At 39.5% G+C, this 23,549-nt stretch overlaps 1 protein-coding gene across 4 annotated transcripts in view; it reads right to left on the bottom strand.

Annotated features, from left to right (window-relative positions):
• cep112 (centrosomal protein 112) overlaps positions 1 to 23,549 on the bottom strand; it is a 553,075-nt gene that overhangs the window by 190,623 nt on the left and 338,903 nt on the right. For all 4 annotated transcript variants that reach the window (XM_063030627.1, XM_063030631.1, XM_063030630.1 and 1 more), the window contains exon 21: positions 16,304 to 16,534. In XM_063030627.1, the coding sequence (XP_062886697.1) occupies positions 16,304 to 16,534 (231 nt within the window). The remainder of the gene's footprint in view (positions 1 to 16,303; positions 16,535 to 23,549) is intronic.

The following is a 23,549-nucleotide window of genomic DNA, read 5'->3' as shown; positions in this document are numbered from 1 at the left end:
GTGTAGTTGTCAGAGGCACTAGAGGTCTCCCTGCCTTCTTGCATCCCACAAGAGGAGCATTCCACTATCCTGCCTGGCATCTACACTGCTCTAACTGTGCATTAAGAAAGAAAAAAATAGAGAAAAAATAAATTTAAAAAAATCTAGCTACAGCCTCCACCTTTCCTCACCAAAGCCTCGATGAGCCAAAGCTTGAATTCCCCAGTCTAATACTGGCTACTAAGATGGTGCCTGTGAACCACGGCAACTTTCTATGGGCTACGGAAGCCTCAGGACTCACCATTAGGTTCAGGAACAGTTACTACCCCTCAACCATCTGGCTCTTGCACTAAAGGGGATAACTTCACTCAACTTCACTTGCCCGATCATTGAAATGTCCCCACAACCAATAAACTCCACTTTCAAGGATTTCATCTCAGGTTCTCAATATTTATTGTTTATTTATTTATTCTTTTTTTCTATTTACAAAGTTTGTTGTCTTCTGCATTCTGGGTAAATGCCATAGTTGGACAGTCTTTCATTGACTCTGTTATGGTTATTATTCTGTAGATTTATTGAGTATGCCCACAAGAAAATTAATCTTAGGGTTGTATATGATGATATATATGTACTTTGATAATAAAATTTACTTCGAACATTGACTACTTACACAATGACTGCTCCGCTTAAACCTATCTTCTTTTTATTGGCCCTTGCCCAGTGCTTAATTTTGCATAATCTAACGTCTCCTCAGGAATTGTGGCATGTAGAATGTGCTGACTGATCACACTCGCTTTCTTTGGACTCTCTTTGCCTCTACGCAATCTACCATCTCCTCAGGAACTACACCGCACAGCAAAATGCACAAAATGATTAATCCATATAGAATAATAACAAGGCAGAAAACCCCAAAAGTTCGGTGGAAGAGGGATCTAACCTACTGAAAGATGAAAGGAGGTGTATTAATGCCAGTCAGTCAATGGTGCTTGGGAAAAGAGCTCAATGTACAAATAGCATGTATTTTGACAAACTCTAGATGGAAGATGCAACATTCTCTACATCTGTCATAGTTATAGAACTTCAGCACAATGAGTCCATACTGACCAGAGTGCCTACCCAGCTAGTCCCAATTTCCTGCTTTTGGCCCATATCCATCTAAGCCCCACTCTTCCACGTACCTATCCAATTGTTTCTTAAATTGCATTACTGTACCTGTCTCAACCACTTCTTTTATAGCTTATTCCATATACCCACCACTGTTAGTGTGAAGATGTTGCCTCTCGGGTCCGTTTTAAATCTTTCCCCAAAGCTGTTTTGCCTGGAAGCATCTGCCTGGGCCCTCACACTGACCCAGCTTCTCCAGACAGAGTGAGTGGGAGTAGTTCTTTGAGTTGTCAATGAGAATGCTGAATTTGAAATGGCTTAACCTTTCCCTGTATCAAAGCTTTGGCCTTCCTCTGTGTTGTGAATGCCTTTGGAGTTGACCTTAAAGCACAGGCTTTGACAGACAATCTTAAGGTAAGCACTCTGTCTGTCTTAGTCAGTGTAATCTGCATTGACTAAAAGCTAGTTCTCTCAAGGATCTCATTGTTGGTGATACAGTGGTCCCAAGTGAGTTTAAGAAGAAACATCAAAGATGCTCTTGCATGGAATATATACCTAGTTTTCACAGCTGCAAGGAAGAGTACTAAGGACAGGAGCCTGCATGGAAAAAATAAGAGCGCTAGAAAAGGTGCGTATAATAAAAATAGTCAACGAAGTGATCAAGTTCAAAGAACAGTGAACAATGCCATAGAGTTACATCTCAGGAAATTTAAAAGCAGAGAATAAAAGCAGAATTTGACTTTTTTTTTGTTCGGAGAAATTTGACAATACATTCTGTTTTGCTTCACTATTTAATGATCCAGAGGAAGGAAGAGTATGTGGGGCATCAAATTTAATAATAATAATGATATGAAACTTGGTGGAAGGACATGTATAATAAGGATACAGTGACTCTGCAATGGGATATTGATAGGTAAGTGGGCAAAAGACTGGCAAATGGAACTTAATGTGAAGAAATATGAAGTCACGCATTTCGGGTAATAGAAATTCCATTCAAGTGAACTCCATACAGACAGCAGTGGAGGTCAGGGTTGCACTAAGATCTCCCTTTTACTTCTATATTGTGTTCACGTTTTGTACAACAAGAACCAATCCATAACCATTCTATAAAAGATGGAAGGTGCGCTCTGTTGACTTAGCTCTACTAACAATTGGGAATATCAAGCCATTCTACAGCCTTGCACAGTATTCTATCAACAATCACATTACATTAACTCTAGGGTGAAGGAATTTTACAAATAAAATCATTAAAAAATAGAAACTAATTTTGAGCTGAGCAATTCCACCAGAAATTGGTTAGCATTAAATCTGTAATACATTAAGGGTTTTGAAGTAGAAAGGTCGGGTGGGGGTGTGGGGTGAGGATGAAGAAAGTGTAAAGGTTTGAACCTTTGAACCTTTCAATTCACTGAAGAAGGGTCCAGGTCCTTTGAACTGGGAGAGTGTGACTACACTGATTAGAAGTCTGGCATCTACTGAAATAATTATAAGTTCTAGTGCTTATTATATATCACATAGCTCAATACAACATGAGAGTATGCAACAAATGGGCATGTTAAAAGGTGTAGTTCAAGATTCAGTGTGAATTTATGATCAAAGTACATATATGTCACCATATACAACCCTGAGATTCATTTTATTGTGGACATACTTAATAAATCCAACAACCATAATAGAATCAATGAAAGACCACACCAACAGTTCAAGGATACTTCTGACCCCTGATACTGACAGGAAGTTAAAGGATTGGAAGCTTTTAAAAACCAACAGAAGGCACCTAAAAAAGTCATTAAGAAGGAAAAGATGGAATACGAAAATACGAAAGTAAGCTAGCCAATATTAAAGAGGATACCAAAAGTATCTTCGGATACATAAAGTGTACCAATGTGGCAAGAGTGGAAATCGGACCACTGGAAAACAATGCAAGAGAGGTAGTATTATGGGACAAGGAGATGGCAGATGAACTAAATAAGTTTTTTGCATCAGCCTTCATGGTAGAAAACACCAGCAGTATGGTAGAAGTTCCAGGTGCCAGGAGGCATGAAGTGTGTGAAGTTATCATTACTAGAGAGAAGGTTCTTGGGAAATTGAAAAGTCTGAAGATAGATAAATCACCTGGACCAGATGGCGTAAACCCAGGGTTCTGAAAGAAGTGGCTGAAGAGATTGTGGAGGAATTAGTAATGATCTTCAAGAATCATGAGATTCTGGAATGGTTCCAGAGAGTGGAAAGTTGCAAAGGTCACTCCACTTTTCAAGAAGGGAGAGGATCAGAAGAAAGGAAGTTTTAGACCAATTTAGTCTGACCTGACTGGTTGGTAAGATGCGCAAAAAGGTGGCAGATGAAATACAGTGTAGGGAAGTGTATGGGCATACACTTTGTAGAAGAAATGAAAGGGTAGACTATTTTCTAAATGGAGAGAAAATCCAAAAATCTGAGGTGAAAAGCGACTTGGGAGTCCTTGTGCAGGATTCCCTAAAGATTAATTTGCAGGTTGAGTCTGTGGTGAGGAAGGCAAATGCAGTGTAGCAATCATTTCAAGAGGACTAGAATATAGAAGCAAGGATGTAACGTTGAGGCTTTATAAAGCACTGGTGAGGCCTCACTTGGAGTATTGTGAGCAGTTTTGGGCCCCCTATCTTAGAAAGGATATGCTGACACTGGAGAGCATTCAAAGGAGGTTCACGAAAGTGATTTAGGGATTGAACGGCTCGTCATATGAAGAGCATATGATGGCTTCAGGCCTCTATTCACTAGAATGAGGAGTGACCTAATTGAATAGTGAAAGGCTTTGAAAGAGTGGATGTGGACAGAATGTTTCCTATGGTGGGAGAGCCTAGGACCAAAGGTTCAAAGGTTCATTTTATTGTCAAAGAAAGAAAACTCACAAACCCAAACCCCCCATCCCCTGTCTCGCACAAAAAACTAACAGATCATCCACAATGAGAAATGGCAGCTGAAACATCAAACCCCAAACCCCCACCTCCTCCCTTGCACAAAAGCTAACAGATCGCCCACCCGGCAGCTAGACATCAAAAACCACAATCCCCAACCTCCTTCTTCGCAAAAAACAGTAACAATAACGTCAAACCCCCAACACCCTCCTTTGCAAAAATGAGCAGCAATAATAGCATCAAACTCCCAACCCCATCTCTCACACAGAAAAACTAACAGATCGCCCACATAGAAAAACCAGCAAGAACATCAGACCCCAAATCCCCAACCCCTCCCTCACACAAAAACCAACATATCGCTCACCTGGAATCCTAGCCTGCCAATTGGCAACAAGAAAGAAAACAGAGAAAAATGAAGGAGAACAATATAAACTATATTTCAATAATCACATAAGTCTCAGAATTTTGAAAACATACTCCAGTCAGAATCGAGGCCACCTGAACTTAGTCCTTCCGTGAAGACCGACCACTGCAACACCAATCTACGGCCCTCCAAACGCCACCAACCCAGTTACTAACTGCCGTCAACCCATGGCTTCTGTGGAGAGAGACTGTTGACCTCCTCTGCATTCACTTCAATGCTTCAATCTTCTTCGTGCTTTGAATTCGTGTTGATCATGGCCCTGTGCCCCATCTCTGGTCTTCTGCACGAAGCAGCTAGTGCTCGCAGTCCTCTCTGTACAGTAGAGCGCTCGATCACTTAATTGAACTCCAAACCTCACAACATAGGCTCAAACAATTTCCAAAACAGAATCAAGACGAAAAGAACAAGCAGAATGCGTAGAAAAATTGAGATAATTAAAGAGGTTCGCTATTTGGAAGATGTCGTCGTGGAATAATTGTTTGCTGGCGTCATCTTTACACAGCTTCAGAATAGAGGGGTGTCCTTTTAGAACCAAGATGAGGAGGAATTTCTTTAGACAGAGAGTGGTGAATCTGTGGAATTCATTGCTGCAGGTGGCTGTGGAGGTCAAGTCTTTACATATATTTAAGGCAAAGTTGATGGATTCTTGATTGGTCAGGACATGAAGGGATATGGGGAGGAGTCAAGAGATTGGGGCTGAGAGTAAAAATGGATCAGCCATGATGAAATGATGGAGCAAACACGACGGGCCAAAAGGCCTAATTCTGCTCGTATATCTTATGGTCTTAACAGGGTGGACAACCAGTGTGAAAAAGACAACAAACTGAGCAAATAGAAAAAGAAAAAAAGATATAATAATATTAAATAAATATTGAGAACATGAGATGAAGGGTCCTTGAAATTGAGTACTTAGCTTGTGGAAACAGTTCAGTAACGGGGCAAGTGAAGTTATCTCCTCTGGTTCAGGAGCCTGATGGTTGAGGGGTAATAACTGTTCCTGAACCTAGTGTTATGAGTCCTGCGGCTCCTATATCTTCTTCCTGATGGCAGCAGTGAGAAGAAAGAATGAGCTGGGTGGTAGGGGTCCCTAATAATAGATGCTGCTTTCCTGCGACAATGCTCTGTGTCGATGTGCTCAATGGTGGGAAGGGCTTACCCATAATGAATTGGGCCGTATCCACTACTTTTTGCAGGATTTTCAGTTCAAGGGCATTAGTGTTTCCATACTATCAATATAGTTTTCACCACACATCTAAAGAAGTTAGTCAAAGTTATAAGTGTCATGCTGAACTCTTGCAAACTCCTAAGGAAGTAGAGGTGCTGCCATGCTTTCTTCATAACTGCACTTATGTGTTAGACCCAGGACAGGTCCTCTGAAATGACAGCACTGAGGAGTTTAAAGGTGCTGACCCTCTCCACTTCTGATCTCCCAATGAGGACTGGCTCATGGACCTCCAGCTTCCTTCTCCTGAATCAATAATCAGCTCCTTGGTCTTGCTGACATTGAATAAAGGGTTGTTGTTGTGGCACCACTCAATCAGATTTCAATCTCCCTCTTATATGCTGATTCATCACCACTTTTTATTCAGTCCTCAACAGAGTTGTCGTCAGCAAACTTAAATATGGCATTAGAGCTGTGTTTAGCCACACAGTCATAAATGTAAAGCAAGTAGAGCAGGGGTTTAAGCACAGAGCCTTGTGATGAATCTGTGTTAATGGAGATTGTCGAAGAGATGTTGCCAATCCAAACTGACTGGGATTGGCAAGTGAGAAAATCGAGGATCCAGTGCACAAGGAGGTATTGAGGCCAAGATCTTGAACCTTATGATTAGTTTTGAGCACTGAATGCCAAACTGGAGTCAATGAAGAGCGCCTCAATGTATGCATTTTTGCTGACCTGTTGTTCCAGAGTTGAGTGAAGAGCCAATGAAATGGCATCTGCTGCAGACCTGTTGTGCTGGTAGACAAATTGGAGTGGATCCAAGTCATTTCTCAGGTAGGAATTAAGAAATTTCATGACATACACTGGTGATATGAAATCTGATTCTGATATCCGGCAACCTCTCAAAATACTTCATCACTGTGGATGTAAGTGCCACTGGATGATAGTCATGTTTTTCTTAGGCACTGGTATAACTGAAGCCTGCTTAAAGCAGGGGGGTACCTGCTCTACACATAAGGTGGAGTAATGACTACAGACCTCCAGTACCTGTTTCCATTTCAAACGCCCTTATGATTTTGTTCTAAGGCTCAATATTTTGATGTTAAGCATTTTTAAAATGAAGATTACTTCTTGCCATTTCAGTATTTGTGTACTCTTTCCCAATGAACACTGAGATCTGGTAATGAAAGATATAACACATGAGAAACAGAAGCAGGACCATACAAAGTGGGCTCTTGAGTCAGGGCTGCTATCTAAGCTCTACTTTCCGATCTACTCCTTATAAGTTTCATCTCCCCCTAGTTCCTGCAGGTCTAGGACAAGAAAACTAAACACTCAGCTATTAATAACATTGTGCAATGTATGCAACTTCTCTCCCTCTGTGAAGAATCTAAGGTCCTGTCACCAAGTGGGTGTAAAGTACAGCTGCAGAAATAATTGCCTTTACCAGATAAGATCGTCTGAGTAATTTTGTGGTGTGACTGATCCGTCACTCAGGTCAAAGCAGAAGCAACAAAACTGAACTGTCAAGCACAAGCAGTCGCTGAACAGATGTTACCTGGCCAACCAGTTACGTGACAGGTGGATTTTTCATGGTGAACTGCAATGTTTCTCATTTTAATATTGCAGCTTCAGGCATTCTATTCATATTGTGGAGCAGGTGGTTAACTTGGCCTCCAACTTTGCGTTCGCTGCTTGTATAAGCAATGTCAAGAATGAGAACAGAAGGGTGGGAGGCACGTCACACATCCATGCAGAGAATAAGGTAATACCCCCCTCATTATGCTCAGTCTAAGGTGTGTCAAATGGTCATGCAAACAACTTGTAGATGTGATTTAGGTTTCTGTCATCATTGACTTCTATCCTCTCATCCTGTATATTTTTCACCCTGCAACTCCCATTCCGATCCTCTTGCCCCATGAATGCTGATCTTTCAGTTAAGGAAATTAAACCTTCTGTACCCACAAGAGGCCTCTCATTTTTTTCTCCTTGAGATCTTATGTAATATCCTTAAATTTCTGCTCAATAATGTTCAAAATTCAAGATTATTTAATACCATTTGCTGTAGATAAGCAAATTAAAGAAAATTAAATAATTGTTATTTCAGATTTGATACAACACAAAAAGAAACACAAAAAATAGAGACAACAATAATAATAAAAAATAATAAGTATAAATAGATAAGACAGCTTGTATGTATAGATGGATTGTATGTCCATAAAGTGATGCTTGGCTGATAGGAAATAATAAAGTAGTACTGCAAGGGGAAAAGTAACCGTTTTTGAGCCTGGTGGTCCTGGCATGGATGGTACGTAACATCCTCCCTGATGGAAGTGGGACAAGCAATCCATGAGCAGCGTGTATGGGATCCTTCATGATATCACTGGCCTGTTTCCGGCACCTTTCTCTATACTATGTCCCTGATGGCAAGTAGGCTGGCGCTGGTGATGTGCTGGGCAGTTTTAATTATCCATCACAGTGCCTTCCTGTCCACCACTGCTGTGCAGTTTCCATACCAAACAGTGATGCAGCTTGTTAGGATGCTCTACTGCACATCTGTAGAATGACATGAGCATAGATGTGTAAAGTCCAGCTCTCTTCAGCCTCCTCAGAAAGTAGAGGCATTGGTGAGCTTTCTTGGGTGCATTGGATTTATTCTGGCTTCACACTCCTCCAGCTCCTCTGTAGGTTGTCTCATAGTTGTTGGTGGTGAGCCTCACCACTGTTGGGTCATCAGCAATCTTGACAGTGTAAATGCTTGGGCGTTTGACCATGCAGACATGTGTGAGCATAGCGCACAGCAATTAGCTCAGCACACAGCCCTGGGGGACACCCGTGTTGAGGATGATGGGAAGGGAGGAGCGGTATCCCAACCGTGTGAGGCCTGTTCACTGGAATAGTTACTGGCCTCTCTGCTGATGGAAATTGGATTTTCTTATCCATGTTATCTCAACGTATTGTCATTTTTTGTAATTCAAATTAAATAATTTTTTTTTTCTATTTCAAAGAAAATAACCTGAGCCTAACCAATCTTACCACAATTAAAATTCTCCACTTTTTTGCAACAACCTCAGACCCATTTGCCCTCTCTAGTTATGTCACATCCTTGCCGTAAAGTTACTGTAAACCTGTGGCCTATAAAGTTTTGTATACAGTGGTAATATGATCTATCTCTCTATGCTTCATCTAATAAAGAAAATAGAAGTTAATTAGCCAGTAAATTCCTTCCTTAAGCAAATTAATCAAACTTTAAGTTATCTAGTCTCCTGACACTATGTAAAACCACAAGCGACTGGAAGACAATGGTGGAAACCTCTGGAAATAATGTCCTTGCTTGTCCTATCCAATCTCTGAGCCTGGTGATCAATTCACTTTCAAAGATGATAAAGTCTTTAATGTTTATTTTACTCTGTTCACATCTTTCCACACCTTAAAGTGCTGCTCCTCCTCAATTACGATGCTAATATTCTGCTCCCATGTGAAGACACACAGAAAGTACTCATTAAGAACTGAGCCAGGTCTTCTGTCTTCATGTGCCTTCTGGTCTTTAATTATGCTACTTTTTCATTAGTTACTCTTTTACCTTATAAGTGCTCATGAACATTTTCTCTCATTTTACAATGCACGATGTGCTTTCATATACTGGGTTCACACCACTATATTATCAACTTACTGGAATGAAAAAGCTAGCCTCTGTGAGTCTGGAGCCAAGGAATGGAGGTGCAGAAGTGGCCTTTACTGAGGTCGGGGGCCTGACAGTTTGTGAAGGAGTGAATAGGTGAGTAGGTGTATAAGGGGCTTATTTTTCTGCTGTTGTCTTTTTGTTTTGTTGTTCTGTTGAACATTTTGGGCATGTTATGTTGGCACCGTAATGGTGGTGATGCTGCGGGCTGCCCCCACATTTTCTTAGGCTGTGCTGGTTAAGCAAATGATGCATTTCACTGTATGTTTTGATGTACATGTGGTAAATAAATTCAAATCTGATCTGATGTCTAATGAAATGTTGCAGTAAAGTATTCTTGGCGTCAAGAAAATAATGAAGCAGCGTAAGGCCAAGCAAATTCATGAACCACAGTAACACAAATGTCACAGTGCAGCTAACGCATCAGGGCGGTGAGGTGGTGACTGGCAGGGTGCTGCAGAGGCTGGTGATGGAACCCAACTTTTGACAATATGTATTGATGAACTGGATGAGAGCAATCGGCTGTAATACACTAAAGTTTACACTAAGCTATGGAATTGTCAGGACTGAGCCATGGCAGAATTAGAGAATTGGCTAGGGCAGAGCAAATGGAGGGGAAAACAGGTAAGAGATTGAAAGAATTGGTGCCCAGTGGGACACAATCTACTTAAAGTTAATATCCTCATAGGAATGAGGAAGATAGACATTATATTGGCCTTCAGTGCAAGAGACTTCAAATTCAAGATTAAATACGTTATACTGCTATTATCAAACCTGGAATATTATCTACAGAGGTTGGAGAAGTATGGGTTAGCTCAGTTGAGTGGGGCAGAGAAGAAGGATTAGCCATGAACTCACTGGATGGATAAGGGGCATAATTTTGTGGTGACTGGATGATATAGGGGGTATGTCAGAGGTAATTATTTTCACACAGAAGAGTTGTGGATGCATGGAATGCCCTGCCAGGAGTGGTGGTAGAGTCAGATGCATTAGGGCATTTAAGAAACTCTTGGATAGGCATATGGATGCATGGATGATAATAAAATGGAAGGCTATGTAGGAGGGAAGGGTTAGATTGATCTTAGAGAAGCTTAAAACGACAGCACAACATGTGGGCTGAAGGGCCCGTAGTGTCCTGTAATGTTCTATGTTCTATGTTGCATAGCAGATGCAAGGGCTAATTAGCCAACTCCTGCTTCTATTTCGATTCTTCTCAAGTTATTAACAGGTAACCAGGCAAAATAACAAAATCAGGCAACATAATATTAAAATGATGAGAGGTATAGATAGGGTAAATAAAGCAGTTTTTTCCACTGAGGTTAGGTGAAACTAAAACGAGATGTCATGAGTTAAGGATGAAAGGTGAAATGTTTAAGGGGAATTTCTTTACTCAGAGGGTTGTGAGAGTGTGGAACAAGCTGCCAGAGGAAGTAGTGGATGTGGGTTGGATTTCAACATTTAAGAGAAATTTGGATAGGTAGATGGATGGAAGAGCTATATCCAGGTGCAGATCAGTGGGACTAGGCAGATTAATAGCTCAGCATGGACTAGATGGGCCAAATGGACAGTTTCTGTGCTGTAGTGCTCTATGGCTATCTTTTAGCAGGCAAATTTTACAAGACCGCAATAGCATTGTCTGTGGTGTTCCCTACAACAGCGATAAACTTCCAAAAAGTTCTATTGGCCGTAAAAGCAGAAGGGAACTTTCTACAGACATGTAGCTTTCAACTCGACACCCCACATATTGAACAAAATGCTGAATTATATTACTGGTTTAGCAGGGTTATTTAATGGTTACTCTGATCTATATACACACATTAGATGTTAGTATGGTGTCCACGTGCATGAGTCATATGATATGATCACAGTATTTTAATACTGAACTACAGGTTGCTGCCATGAAAGTAATTATGAAAGCACCAACTGGGCTTGTTTTTCTTTCATCCTTGCTATGCAAGTACAATATCACACAGAAAATCAGTCCCATCCTATCTTTTAAGGGCTCAGCTGAAGGAATTAATAAGTATGTGGAGGCGAGATTTTTTGACTGAGAAGTACAGTTCAAATTCATTTACTATGTAAAGAGGAAATACTTCAACAATGTTAACATTTGAACATTTGAAATTGGAGCTTAAACACAGGCCCCCTCCTACTAAAACGGTAAGATTCATACCCATTATGTTTCCCTACCCCCACCACCACACAATTACTTATGTATCATGACTGTCAAATAAATTCCGAAGTGTTATTGCTAGTCCATTGGGGATCAGGTGACTAACATCAGACCACCAGCCATGAAAAACAGCTAAACAATTTCACTTCAGAAAAAAACTTCAAAGCGTTAGGTAAAACTCAGGAGACAGAAAGCTGCAATAAAAATTCAAATCTTCACAGGCCTGACGGCATGCAAAGACACCAGCGCAGCAAGGAGAATGAAGAATGGTACTGTATGTGCAAAATTTTACTCTCATGTGACAGCACATCTTTGAAGAGAGAACCCAAAGACATCCAAAGACTGGTGCTTCAGAAATAAAACCAAAATAACTAGGTTCTGGCTATCTCATATATGAAATCTGATCCTTCCTCATCTTTAGAAAGCAGCTGAATTCTTATTAAAACCATTCTCTTTCTATATAAGATTTTTAGAAATTTGAACATCTGTCACACAAAATTCTTTGCTTTGTCTAAATTCTTTTAACATTTTAAATTGAAAATCATGACCTAACTTCATTTTGGATCTTAACATTGTAAGATTTTTGTTCCAATATTTAGTGTCTTAGCTTCCAAGGAGCCTTTTCATAATATGAAACTTGAATTTCTTCCCTTATACACTGGGCTAGTTATATTTCTCTAATTGTTCACCAACATCCTTAATTGTTGTAGGTTTCTGGAAAGCTTATGTTGGCAGATTTGCTTTAGGTGCTGGTCCCTGAACAACTTTAGTTACAGGTCACTGTTAAGATTCTGTTGCCATCAATGACATTCAGATTGGAAGAAAAAAGTCATAAATTACTGCAGCATCTTTCAGGACCTCAGTACATCCCAAAGCATTTTTGCCTCGTTTGAAGTATTTAAGTTAGTTGCTGTTGTGATCAAAGAAATGTGGCCCCTGATCTGCATATTAATAATAATTTGATAGCGATAAGCCATAGTGCCTTTGGTTGTTGACTGAGGGATAGATATTGCTCAGAACACTCTAAAACACCCCCTTTTTCTCTTTAAGAGAGTCATGAAATATTTCACATCTACTCAAGAGTACACACGGGTACTCAATTTAGCATCTCATTGGCACTCAAGCCTTAAACGGGATTAGAACCTTACCCCACTAGCTCAGGTGAGACTATTGTCCAGTGAACCTGAAGACTGGAAAGAATAACATTCGGGAAATAAATGATAAGATCTGCATGAGCGACCAAGTGCTTGGAAGAATTGAAGCAATGGGAATGGTAGTATGTCTGGTAGTTTCTGGATACACACAGTGATTGAACTAGAAGCACACTCTTACCTCCTCGTTCACTTTGCTGCATGAGAAGCAGGGCATCATTAAACCTGGTTGGGCCCAGAAAGCAAAAGCCGGTATCCCATAAACACAGGAGATTCTGCAAATGCTGGAAATCTTGAGCAACAGACACAAAATGTTGGAGAAACTCAGCAAGTCAGGCAGCATATATGGAGGGGATAAGCAGCCAACACTTTGGCCTAAGATCCTTTATCAGGACAGGAAAGGAAGGGGCCAGAAATCAGAATCATTCTTTCTAGTTCTATACAAGTTGACCAGAATGGGAAATAGAAAGAAGAAAGAAGAGAGAGGGGAGAAATTACCTGAAGTTAGAGAAATCAATGTTCATGCCATCAAGTTGGAGGCTACCCAGATGGAATATGCTTTCCAAGAGGTAACACATGATATTCTGTTGATGGATGCTTATTCTCCTCTAAAGATGCTGCCTAATTTGCTGAGTTCCTTCAGCATTTTGTATGGCTCAAGACTTCCAGCATCTGTAGAATCTCTTGTGTTAGTGGCAATGTTTGGAGCCTAGCTTCTGAACACTTGCCAATTCCAGTCTCATCAGCATTCTACATATAATGATCCTGGAGGGTACTTGCCATGGATTGAATAGTTTTTCACTAGTTCTAAAGAGCGGTCCCACTATGGCAAGACGATTTGTTTTTGAAGCTAGATGCAGCTATGTTGCAGGAAAGTTCAAAACAAGGGTAAGGGCATTTTCTATGGTGGGCAGTCTAAGACCAGATGACACTGCCTCAGAATAGAGGGATGTCCATTTAGAACAGAGAAGAGGAGGAACATCTTCAGCCCGATAGTGGTGAATCTGTGGAATTTATCACCACAGGTGGCTGTGGAGGCCAAGTCATTGGGTATATTTAAGGTAGAGGTTGACAGATTCTTGATTAGTCAGAGCATGAAGGGATACAGGGAGGAGGCAGGAGACTGGAGCTGAGAGGGAAATGGATGAGTCATGATGAAATGGTAAAGCAAACTTGATGGGCCAAATGGCCTAATTCTGCTCCTATTTCTTATGGCAACAATGCAGCTTTTTTAAAAATCATTGATCTTCACTAAAAAATAAAAAAAAACCCTGCAGATGCTGGAAATCTGAAATTAAAACAGAAATGTTGAAAACGTAGCAAATATAAGGCAGCATCTGTGGAGAGAGAAATGTTCACTCTCTTTCTTTTTCCATCTTCTCTTTCACCTCAGATGTTGAGGAAGTTAGGTATGGGCCCCCAATTCCTAAGAACTTTCTACAGGGGCACAATTGAAAGCATCCTGACTAGCTGCATCACTGCCTGGTATAGGAACTGTACCCTCCTTGATCTCAGGGTTCTGTATAGAGTGGTGCGGACAGCCCAGCGCATCTGTAGTTGTGAACTTCCCATGATTCAGAACATTTACAAAGATAGGTGTGAAAAAAAGGGCCCGAAGGATCATTGGGGACCCGAGTCACCCCAACTATAATCTATTCCAGCTGCTATCATCTGGGAAATGGTACTGCAGCATAAAGGTCAGGACCAACAGGCTCTGGGACAGCTTCTTCCACCAGGCCATCAGGCTGATTAACTCATGCTGATTTGAATGTATTTCTATGTTACACTGACTATTCTGTTTATTATAAATTACTATGATTGCACATTGCACATTTAGACGGAGACGTAAAGATTTTTACTCCTCATGAATGTGAAGGATGTAAGAAACAGTCAATTCAACACAAATCAATTCAATTCAATCCATTGATGCTGCCTGACTTGCTGATGATTTCCAGTATTTTCTGTTTGTATTTCTGGTCTTCTGAAACTTTGGCTCATGATAACTTGTCGACTAAGATCTTAGCTTGCATACTGTCATAAAGCAGATGAAAATGGGGACAAATTTCTGTGGGCAGCAAACTTGAGGAGAATTTCCAGTCTCTCCAGGTAGAAGATCACCAAGGTTTTGGTGAGTTTGAAAAAGGTTACATAGGGTGGTTAATGCTGACTTTATTTCTCCTGTGAAGACCATGTCCACTGTGTGTCTAGACCAGTGGTTTATAAACATTTTCTCAGGTGGCCACTTTAATCAAATGATTCTCCCATGCTACACAATAGTAATAGCAAATTCATCAGTCCCTTGACTGGCATTCATTTAAAATGGCAGAGGTAACAACCCTTGTTTTAAGCATCTCTTGGTCCACCTGATGATCCAGGCCCTCACTCAGAAAAGAATCCCATCCTTCTTTCCTCACCTTTATCTTCACCAACGTAACTTTCTTTACAAGACATTTCAGCAAGCCATGTAATATTTTCATTCTTGCCCTTGGTGAGTAAAACACCACTAAGCATTTCTTATCACAGACATATTGTACTGACTTCTTACTTCCAACTTGAATATTTTTGTTCAGAGCCTTGTTTAAAAAAAAACGTAGGGGACTACAAAACACTTCAATTAGAATCACATGAAGCATATTCATGTGGTTAGATTTTCTCATGAGAAAACATTACCGTTGACTATTGACATATGGCTTTAACCCACCAGTTCTTAAAATATTTTCCTGCAAGTTAAGTCATTTAACTGAGACAAACATAATCTCTTAAAAAAACTCACGTATCTTCTGCTGCAAGAAACTAAAGGCATGCCAGGAAATCTTGAAATGTAAAGCTTTGGAAACTAAAAACAACATAAATTCGGTCATGAAAAGTGGACATGCTGGTTTATGGTGAAGCTATCTTTGGAATACCCTTTATTAATCCAGTTTGGTTTATTAGTTGAACGGCAACATCACAGGCCAATTGATGTTGCAAATAAAATTATGCTCACTACTCTGAACATGACTGCAGCAACAAAAATACATCAGAATTCAGCCACTAAACATTCCAAGGGCATGATATTTAAAGCCTGATGATTAAAGAAGCAGTTAAAATTAAAGTCAATGTTTGATTTTTTAAAAATAATCTAATTCACTGAATTTCACAAATGTATTCCAAAGCTGGACATAAGTGGAGAATTATCTGTAGCATGTTTTGTTTTTCACTTCTTGGATAAATGAAGGTCAGGAAAAATAGTTTAAGTGTTTAATAGTTTACAATTTAAAATTCCTATCCATCCCTTCTTACATCATTCTGAACCATTTGATTAATAATGAAAGATGCTCTTTTAATCTTGTAAATCATCATAAATATAGGCTCTTTGTAACTCTTATAATGCAATAATTGAAAAATAGGATCATCTGAAAACATCAAAAAAATACATTAAAGGTCTGGAACTCCCTCCGTAAATTTCTCCACCTCTCTAACAAGCTTCTTAACGATTATTCCATTAAACTGACTTATAGCGATTTGTGTAGCACTCTCAAATCTGTTTGATAATTGTCCCCATGATATATCTTGGGACATTTTCCTATTTCAGAGATGACATATGAATGCACAATGCTATTGTGAAGGTCTATTATTTTAAGTGAACTGGACTTCTTGTACCACCTGCTTCTTTCAATCATGCACAAACTGGCTCATTGACCTCTGGCTGTGTGTGAATGTAGAAACAACAAACACAAGGAAGAACAGTTTACCTGTTCAACAGCCTGTTCCATTTCAGCTGCATTTGTCTTCTGCAACTCCAGTTTCATCCTCTCCATCTCAGCTTTCAGCTTGTTAACAGTAGCTTCATGATCACGCAAAGCTTTCTGCTTCTCCTCTTCACGTAGCAACCCCAACTCAACCAACTGCTGCTTTCGCTGTGAGTTAACCTGGATAAGTTCTTCACGTAGCTGGTGGACTTGGGCCTCCAACTCTCCAATAGTCTGTGAAAGTAGCAACATTCTGTTTTAAACATAGCTTTCAATCACAAATATACATTTGGTGATCAGATCATGTCTAAATTTTATAATCAGTTTGACCAAAATTATCATTTGATTTGGGAGCTACTTTTCAACGTACAATTCAAATAATTATCAAGTAAATACAGCCCTTTTTGGGAACTCCTGCATTTAACGCACACATGGTTGCTCAAATTTTAATCTGTTGACAAAAAAATTATATAACATAATGGTCAGATATCATCAGCCGAGTTGAGAATTCCCAAAATCACAATGCAGAATCCTTTGGGAAGCTAATAAATATGATTAAATAAACTGGATTTAGAAAAGCAGATGAGCTTCCTGCTTTTCTATGTTTGAAACCATTTCTTGAAAGAAACCAAAGCAGGTCAGGATTCACACACAACTTTCATTCAGCAAATAGACTCCCTTACCAACAGGTAATATAGTGGACTGAGACACATTGGGACCAGTACATTTTGGCCCAGTTAAGCAGTTGCCCCAATTAGCTGAAGTTTCATGAAAAAGCTAAAAAGGTATCAAGAAGAGAAACTACCATTTAACTCAGGAACAAATTATATATTCAAATGACAGAACAAATTAAAACACAACTAATACCTCTACAATACTATAAAACTGTGTTTTATTGGATACTATTGTACCTTAATAATTATTGACCAAGGAATTAATCCAGTATATGCTGTCGTGTTCTTTTCGTTGACTGTAAATGAACAAAATCAGTGCAGACACCTAGTGTAGCAAATGGACTGGCTTCAAACAATCCTCTCAATGACTGAGTCCTTCAAATCTTGATTTTCATTGTAACATTCAAGATGATTATCAATACTTTCCTAACTTGTTGAAGTAGTGTGATCATTTTATTTTCACTCCTGACTGTTTCTGGCATCTCCAAGGTTGATTGCTTGAAAATGTAGTGAACAAAACAATTCTGAATTGTCTTACTGCTTATTCTCACCAACTGTTAGTGACAAAAAACACTGCTTTTTGAACACAAACACACACAACCGCTTTAAGCACAGTGCAGTTTCTCATAGCCACAAAGTTCTCACAACTGTCACTAATCAGAAGATGTTCAGGAAGAGCAGCTTCCTGTCCCAATTAACAGCATGGTGGGCATGGTGCCCCAAATTAAGGAAGGGAATCTAGACTATTTTCTCCATTAGTTTTTATTCTTTAAGAGTTGGCTTAAATAAGCAGCTCCCCGATTAACTGATGGCCCAATTAACTGAAATCCATTGTAATAAGTGTGTGATGAGTACGTAACCTGGAATGATGCTCCAGTGAGGTAATAAAGGAATGTTGCATTTTCGGGTATTCCATGTTTCAGTTGAGATGCCAGCTAATCTAAGTCCAATTATATTCTGTAGCTGAAGGAACACATCACATCACTTGATATGAAGAAACAGTGGAGTTCTTTCAATGTCTTAAGGCAATATTTTTCCCACCATAAATTAAATCCAATGATTTGGTCATTGGTGCTTGTGGAACTTGCTAGTGCATAACGTTATCTGCAGGTATGGCGTCATTACAGCAGTAATGGCACTTCCAAAGGCCCTTTATTGGCTGTGAAGCATTTTCTGATATCCTCATGCTGTAGTATTTTGATCTTTTGATGTAAATAATTCAGTCCCAATAGGTATTTTTCCCCATTCCTTTCAAAATTCCTGTCATCATCCTTCAGGATAAAGGTTTTGACCTCAATGCTCTTGAACACAGTTATTTCATCTCCAAGTTCCCTCTCACAGAATTGCTTGCATGTTTCTTGCATCGCCATGTTTGAATCTTCCCAATCTGTTTTCCACAGCAATAAAATGGACAAAGTCATAAATGATATTCTGTGACACTGGAATAGGCTCCTTTTTTATCCTTTGATATCTTTCTCTAAAGCTTTTTATACCATTGATCACACCATGTTCTTCAGGGGTTTCTTTTCAGTTGTCCATTTCAACAGAGCTGTTTCTGTTTGTTATTCTTATCTATTTAATTAATTCCATAAGACATAGGAGCAGAATTAGGCAAGTCTGCTCTGCCATTCAATCATGGTTGATTTAACATCCCTCTCAACTTCCTTCTCCTGTCTTCTCCCCGTAACCTTCAGTGCCCTTGCTAATCAGGAACCTATCAACCTCTGTTTTAAATATACCTAATGATTTAGCCTTAACAGGCATCAGTGGCAATGAATTCCATCTTCTAGCTAAAGAAATTCCTCCTCATCTCTGTTCTAAAGGGCCATCCCTCTATTTTGAAGCAGTGATATCTGATCCTAGACTCCTTCACTATAGGAAACACCCTCTCCATGTCCACTCTAGTTAGACCTTTAATTATTCAATACGTTTCAATGAGAGCCCCTCGCATTTTTCTAAACTCCAGCAAGTACAGGCCCAGGGCCAACAAATGCTCCTCATACATTAACCTTTTATTCCTGGATCATTCTCATGAACTCTTCTGGACCCTCTCAAATGCCAGCACACCTTTTCTTAAATAAGGGGTCCAAAATTGCTCACAATATTCCAAGTGCAGTCTGACCAATGCCATATAAAGCTTTATAAATTATTGTTACAGCATCTCAAGCAATGACCTCTTAATAAGTATTAGCATGAAATTCTGTCGCAGTCCAGTCTTCATCAGTGAAACATCTCTTTGTAACATCTTCTTCTGCCTCAGCTTTGCCATCATCTCCTCTGCATCATTAACAGCTGGTCTCCTCTCCTCCTCCACAAAATTCAGTTCACTCAAAGCCCTGTGGCCCTTTTCAATCCTACACCGTATTTCACATCCATTACCTGCTCTACTCACTAACTTATATTACTTCCAAGTCCACAACACTTCATAAGAAAAAAAAGGCAAATAGTCAGAAGCAGATTTGCTCTGATGAAGGCTGGGCAATAGTTGAAAAATGGATATTTGTGTAAACAATAACAGAAATACGAAGGGTCTCGGCCTGAAACGTCGACTGCACCTCTTCCTAGAGATGCTACCTGGCCTGCTGCATTTACCAGCAACTTTGATGTGTGTTACAGAAATACATACAGTACTTTGGCATTAGAGACTGTTATATACAGTCTGGTTTGCATTGTATTCAGAAGGAGATTCAGTTGGAACGTAGGGTTAATTTTGTGAGATATTTCAACAGGAATTTTGAAATTTGATTTCTGCAGCTTTCAGCTGCCTCTTTCAAATGAGAATGAGGAATGAAAATGTTAATACTTGGCAATGGTTAGAATCCTTCGGGCATTTCTGCCCTGCAAAAATTCTTCCAAATAAAGATAAATAAGTTAATGACGTTCACATGAAAGCAAGAAGGTCAGTATCTGAAAGAGACCTATCTCATAATAATTCAAAACAAGATAGCAATATTAAAGGCTTCCAAAGCCACCTGGAAGACATCGTCCGCAGAAAGCTTAGAATCTCCTGATAGCTTCACCTGTAAACGTAATGTACGAGACTATAATCAGAATCAGGTTTATTGTTACCGATATACTGCATGCCAGGAAATTTGTTGTTTTGCAGCAGCAGTATAGTTGAATACATAAAAATTACCATCAGTTAAAATAAGAAATATATAAAAAATAAAATAGCGTTAAAAGAATGGAAATAGTAAGGCAGTGCTTGTGGGTTCATGGACCGTTCAAATATCTGATGACAGAGAAGAAGCTGTTCCTGAAACATTGGGTGTGCATCCTTAGGCTCCTGTACCTTGTTCCTGATGGTAGCAATGAGAAGAGGGCATGTCCTGGGTGGTCCCAGGTACTTGAAGCTTGCTCACCTTTTCCACTGCTGACTCCTTGATGAGGACTGGTATGTTTTCCTAACTTCCCTTTCCTGATTGGAGTCAACCTGACCTTCGTATAACAGGGGAGATCCATTATTTTAAAAGATAAGCTTTATTCGTCAAAGTACCTTGAAACATACCATAACGAGTCATTTGCGTCAACAACCAACACAGTCTGAATATGTGCTGGGGGTAGCCTGCAAGTGAGATTTGTGACATCAATTTTCCTTTTAGAAATGCTAGCTGTTCAATGCTATGGATGTTGGCTTGTTGGAAGATGATGAAGTTGACTCCTTTACTCATCCAGTGAGTTTGGGAGGGTTTTGGAGAAACATTCTTAGTGGTATTTTCCCAATGCTTGCCAGAGGTATACCAGGTCTCAAAAAGATATAGAAGGGCCTAGACCACTCTTGACCATTGAACTATGATTTTGCACTGGGTCTGAAGTCTTGATCTTCAAATATCCTTTTCTTCACTTTGTTCACATGCCAGAAACTAGGCCTCTGAAAAAGACATTGTATTTTGAGCTTTGTTGTAGGAGCAAATTATCAGTGGACACAGATAAAGATTCAAGAATGTGCTCAAAGCTTCTTTAAAGTGAAACATCTACTGACTACCGGGAAGCCTCTGGTCCAAGATTATTCAAGGTGCAGAAGGTGCATTCAAGATAGTGTTAAAGACTTCAGGGTCATGTACCTCAAGGACACAAAAGCCTGGTGTAAGCATTAGAAAGAACATGCCACCTCACAAACTTACTAATTACTTGGCCCGTCAGCCAACTCCTCACCCATGTGTGGAAGAGTACACAGTTCCACCACTGGTCTCATTAGCTACCCTGGTACCTACAAAAATGGAGTGGAAACAAGTCACTGTTGATTGTCTTAGGATGCTTAAAAGAATAAGAATGGAAAGAAAATATTTTCAGATGTGAGTATCATATCAAGTCTGGCATTTATTACTCCAAATTTCTGTTGAAAATGCAGTGATAGGGCTTCATATTGAACCACTTCGGTCTGTTTGATGACGGCATTCCTAAAATGACGTTAGATCAATAAAAACCAGGATTTGAACCTTGTGACAAAGAAGAATCAGTGATAAATGTCCAAATCACTAGAATGTTGTTAGTACCACTATTCTCAATAATCTTTCAAAGATTTTACTCCATTAATACTCAGTTTCATCTTGATACAAATGAAAACAACTAATGGAGTCAAGTTCCCTGTTAGAACCAAAGGGCATTCATGGATATCATCTTAAAATTTATAGTGTACATGCCTATGAGTGATTTGACCTGGATACAATGTATTGACAGAAAGCTTCTTAGATATTTCTTGGGGTGACAGAAGAAATAAAGTACACCAGCTTACAAACTTTCTCAAGCTTTCTTCCTTAATAAGTGAATTCTAAAATATTCTTTTTATTTGTCTTTATTTAGATATACCGCACAGTAAAAGGCCACTCTGGCCCAGCAAAGCTGCAGTGCCCAATGACACCCATGTGCCCAATGACACCCATGTGACTAATTACACCCATGTGACCAATTACACCCCTGTGACCAATTACACCCATTTGACTAATTACACCCATGTGACTAATTACACCCATGCGCCCAATTACACCTATGTGACCAATTAACCTACTAACCTGTATGGCTTGGGGATATGGGAGGAAACTGGAGCACCCAGAGAATAACCAGATGGTCACAGGGAGAACCACAAACCTCTTACAGACATTGGCAGAATTGAACCTAGGTTGCCTACACTGTAATAGCATTATGCTAACAACCATGTAACCACTCTTCTCTGTGAACCAGGAGTAAAGACAGTATTAGCAATTCCATTCTGATGAACTGCCATCAATCTGAAGCATTTATTTTCTCTTCACAGCTGCTGTCTGACCTGCTGAATATTATCAGCTTGCCATGTGTTTATTGAAGTTCCAAAATTCCATTAACATATTCCTCTGGCATTACAGGACACCATGCGAAATGATCTTGCTGAAAGTTGGAGAGACTGGATATTTCTTTGGAAGTTGCTGGGACAGGTGTGAAGGTGAATAGGTATGCAGTGTGCCAGAACATCAGTATGCACAGAATGTGTATGTAGCTGCTATATAAAATTGAGCTCTTCCTATGAATAAAGGGAAATAGCAAAACAAAACTAAAAAGAACCTTACCCACATTTCTGGGGGCAAAATATAAATGTCATTTAGACTATTATGAAGAATTCTAAAATGTGCATGTTCTAACCAGCTGTGTGGGGCTGAAAACACCTTCACTAGATCTTTCCTTAAAGCATGGTGGAGGTGTGTTTTTAGAGCTTCAATTTATAAAAGAAGAATCTTTCAATTAGTTTCACAACAACAGGACAGAAAACGCCAATGCTTTTGAAAGGGTACGTGGACAGTCAATTTGAAGCAGAAAAGCATTTAATCATGGTTTACTGATTAGTTATTAATTATTATGAAAGGTGGTGCTAATCTCTCACACAGTCAATCCAGGGACATTACTTCAGTGTTCCAATTGATATCGATGTCCTGTATTGGCACAGGTGCATGTACTGTAAAGATTCCAGAACAGTATTCCTTCAGGATAAGAGAGTAAATTGAACAGCAATACCTTTACAACATTTTTTCAAAGTGATAGATGAAAGGCATATTGACTTGTTCACATTATTAAATATTTTGCAGTGGTTTAAGGAGAACTCTCACAGAACATAACGTATCTACAGGCCAAGGACTGATAATGATTATTTCAGAAATATCCGAGCTATCATTAAATTATTTTCTGAAATGTGAAGAAGCTAGTTAGAAGTGTTTCTGGCTTAATAACTACATGAACGGGTTGTCCTGTGTGTGCACATCCTGCAGTGACATGTAGAGTGAATACAAATTAGAAGCTGAACCTTATATCGGTTACAGTTCTCATTTTCTATTCGAAAACTGTACTGCAATCTTAAGTCTCAGGTGGATGAAAGGAAAGCATCTCTCTGAATATTAGCTAATGCCACATTTGCAAGTCTTGAGAAAATCACTGTGCATAAGATCATTTCTAGCAAGCAATATGTGAATTGCTTTGTACTGTTCCACTGATGGAAACTATTCCAGGTCTGGGATTAAACCTTTTTCATCATAAAGCCCCATCTGGTCTGAGGTTCACGTCAGTCAAATCTTTCCCTTTAAACTTACTGCTTTGATTCCCGATAAATT

This window comes from Mobula hypostoma, chromosome 22, assembly GCF_963921235.1.
Source record: "Mobula hypostoma chromosome 22, sMobHyp1.1, whole genome shotgun sequence".
NCBI lineage: Eukaryota > Metazoa > Chordata > Chondrichthyes > Myliobatiformes > Myliobatidae > Mobula > Mobula hypostoma.
This window is presented reverse-complemented; position numbering and strand designations above follow the sequence as displayed.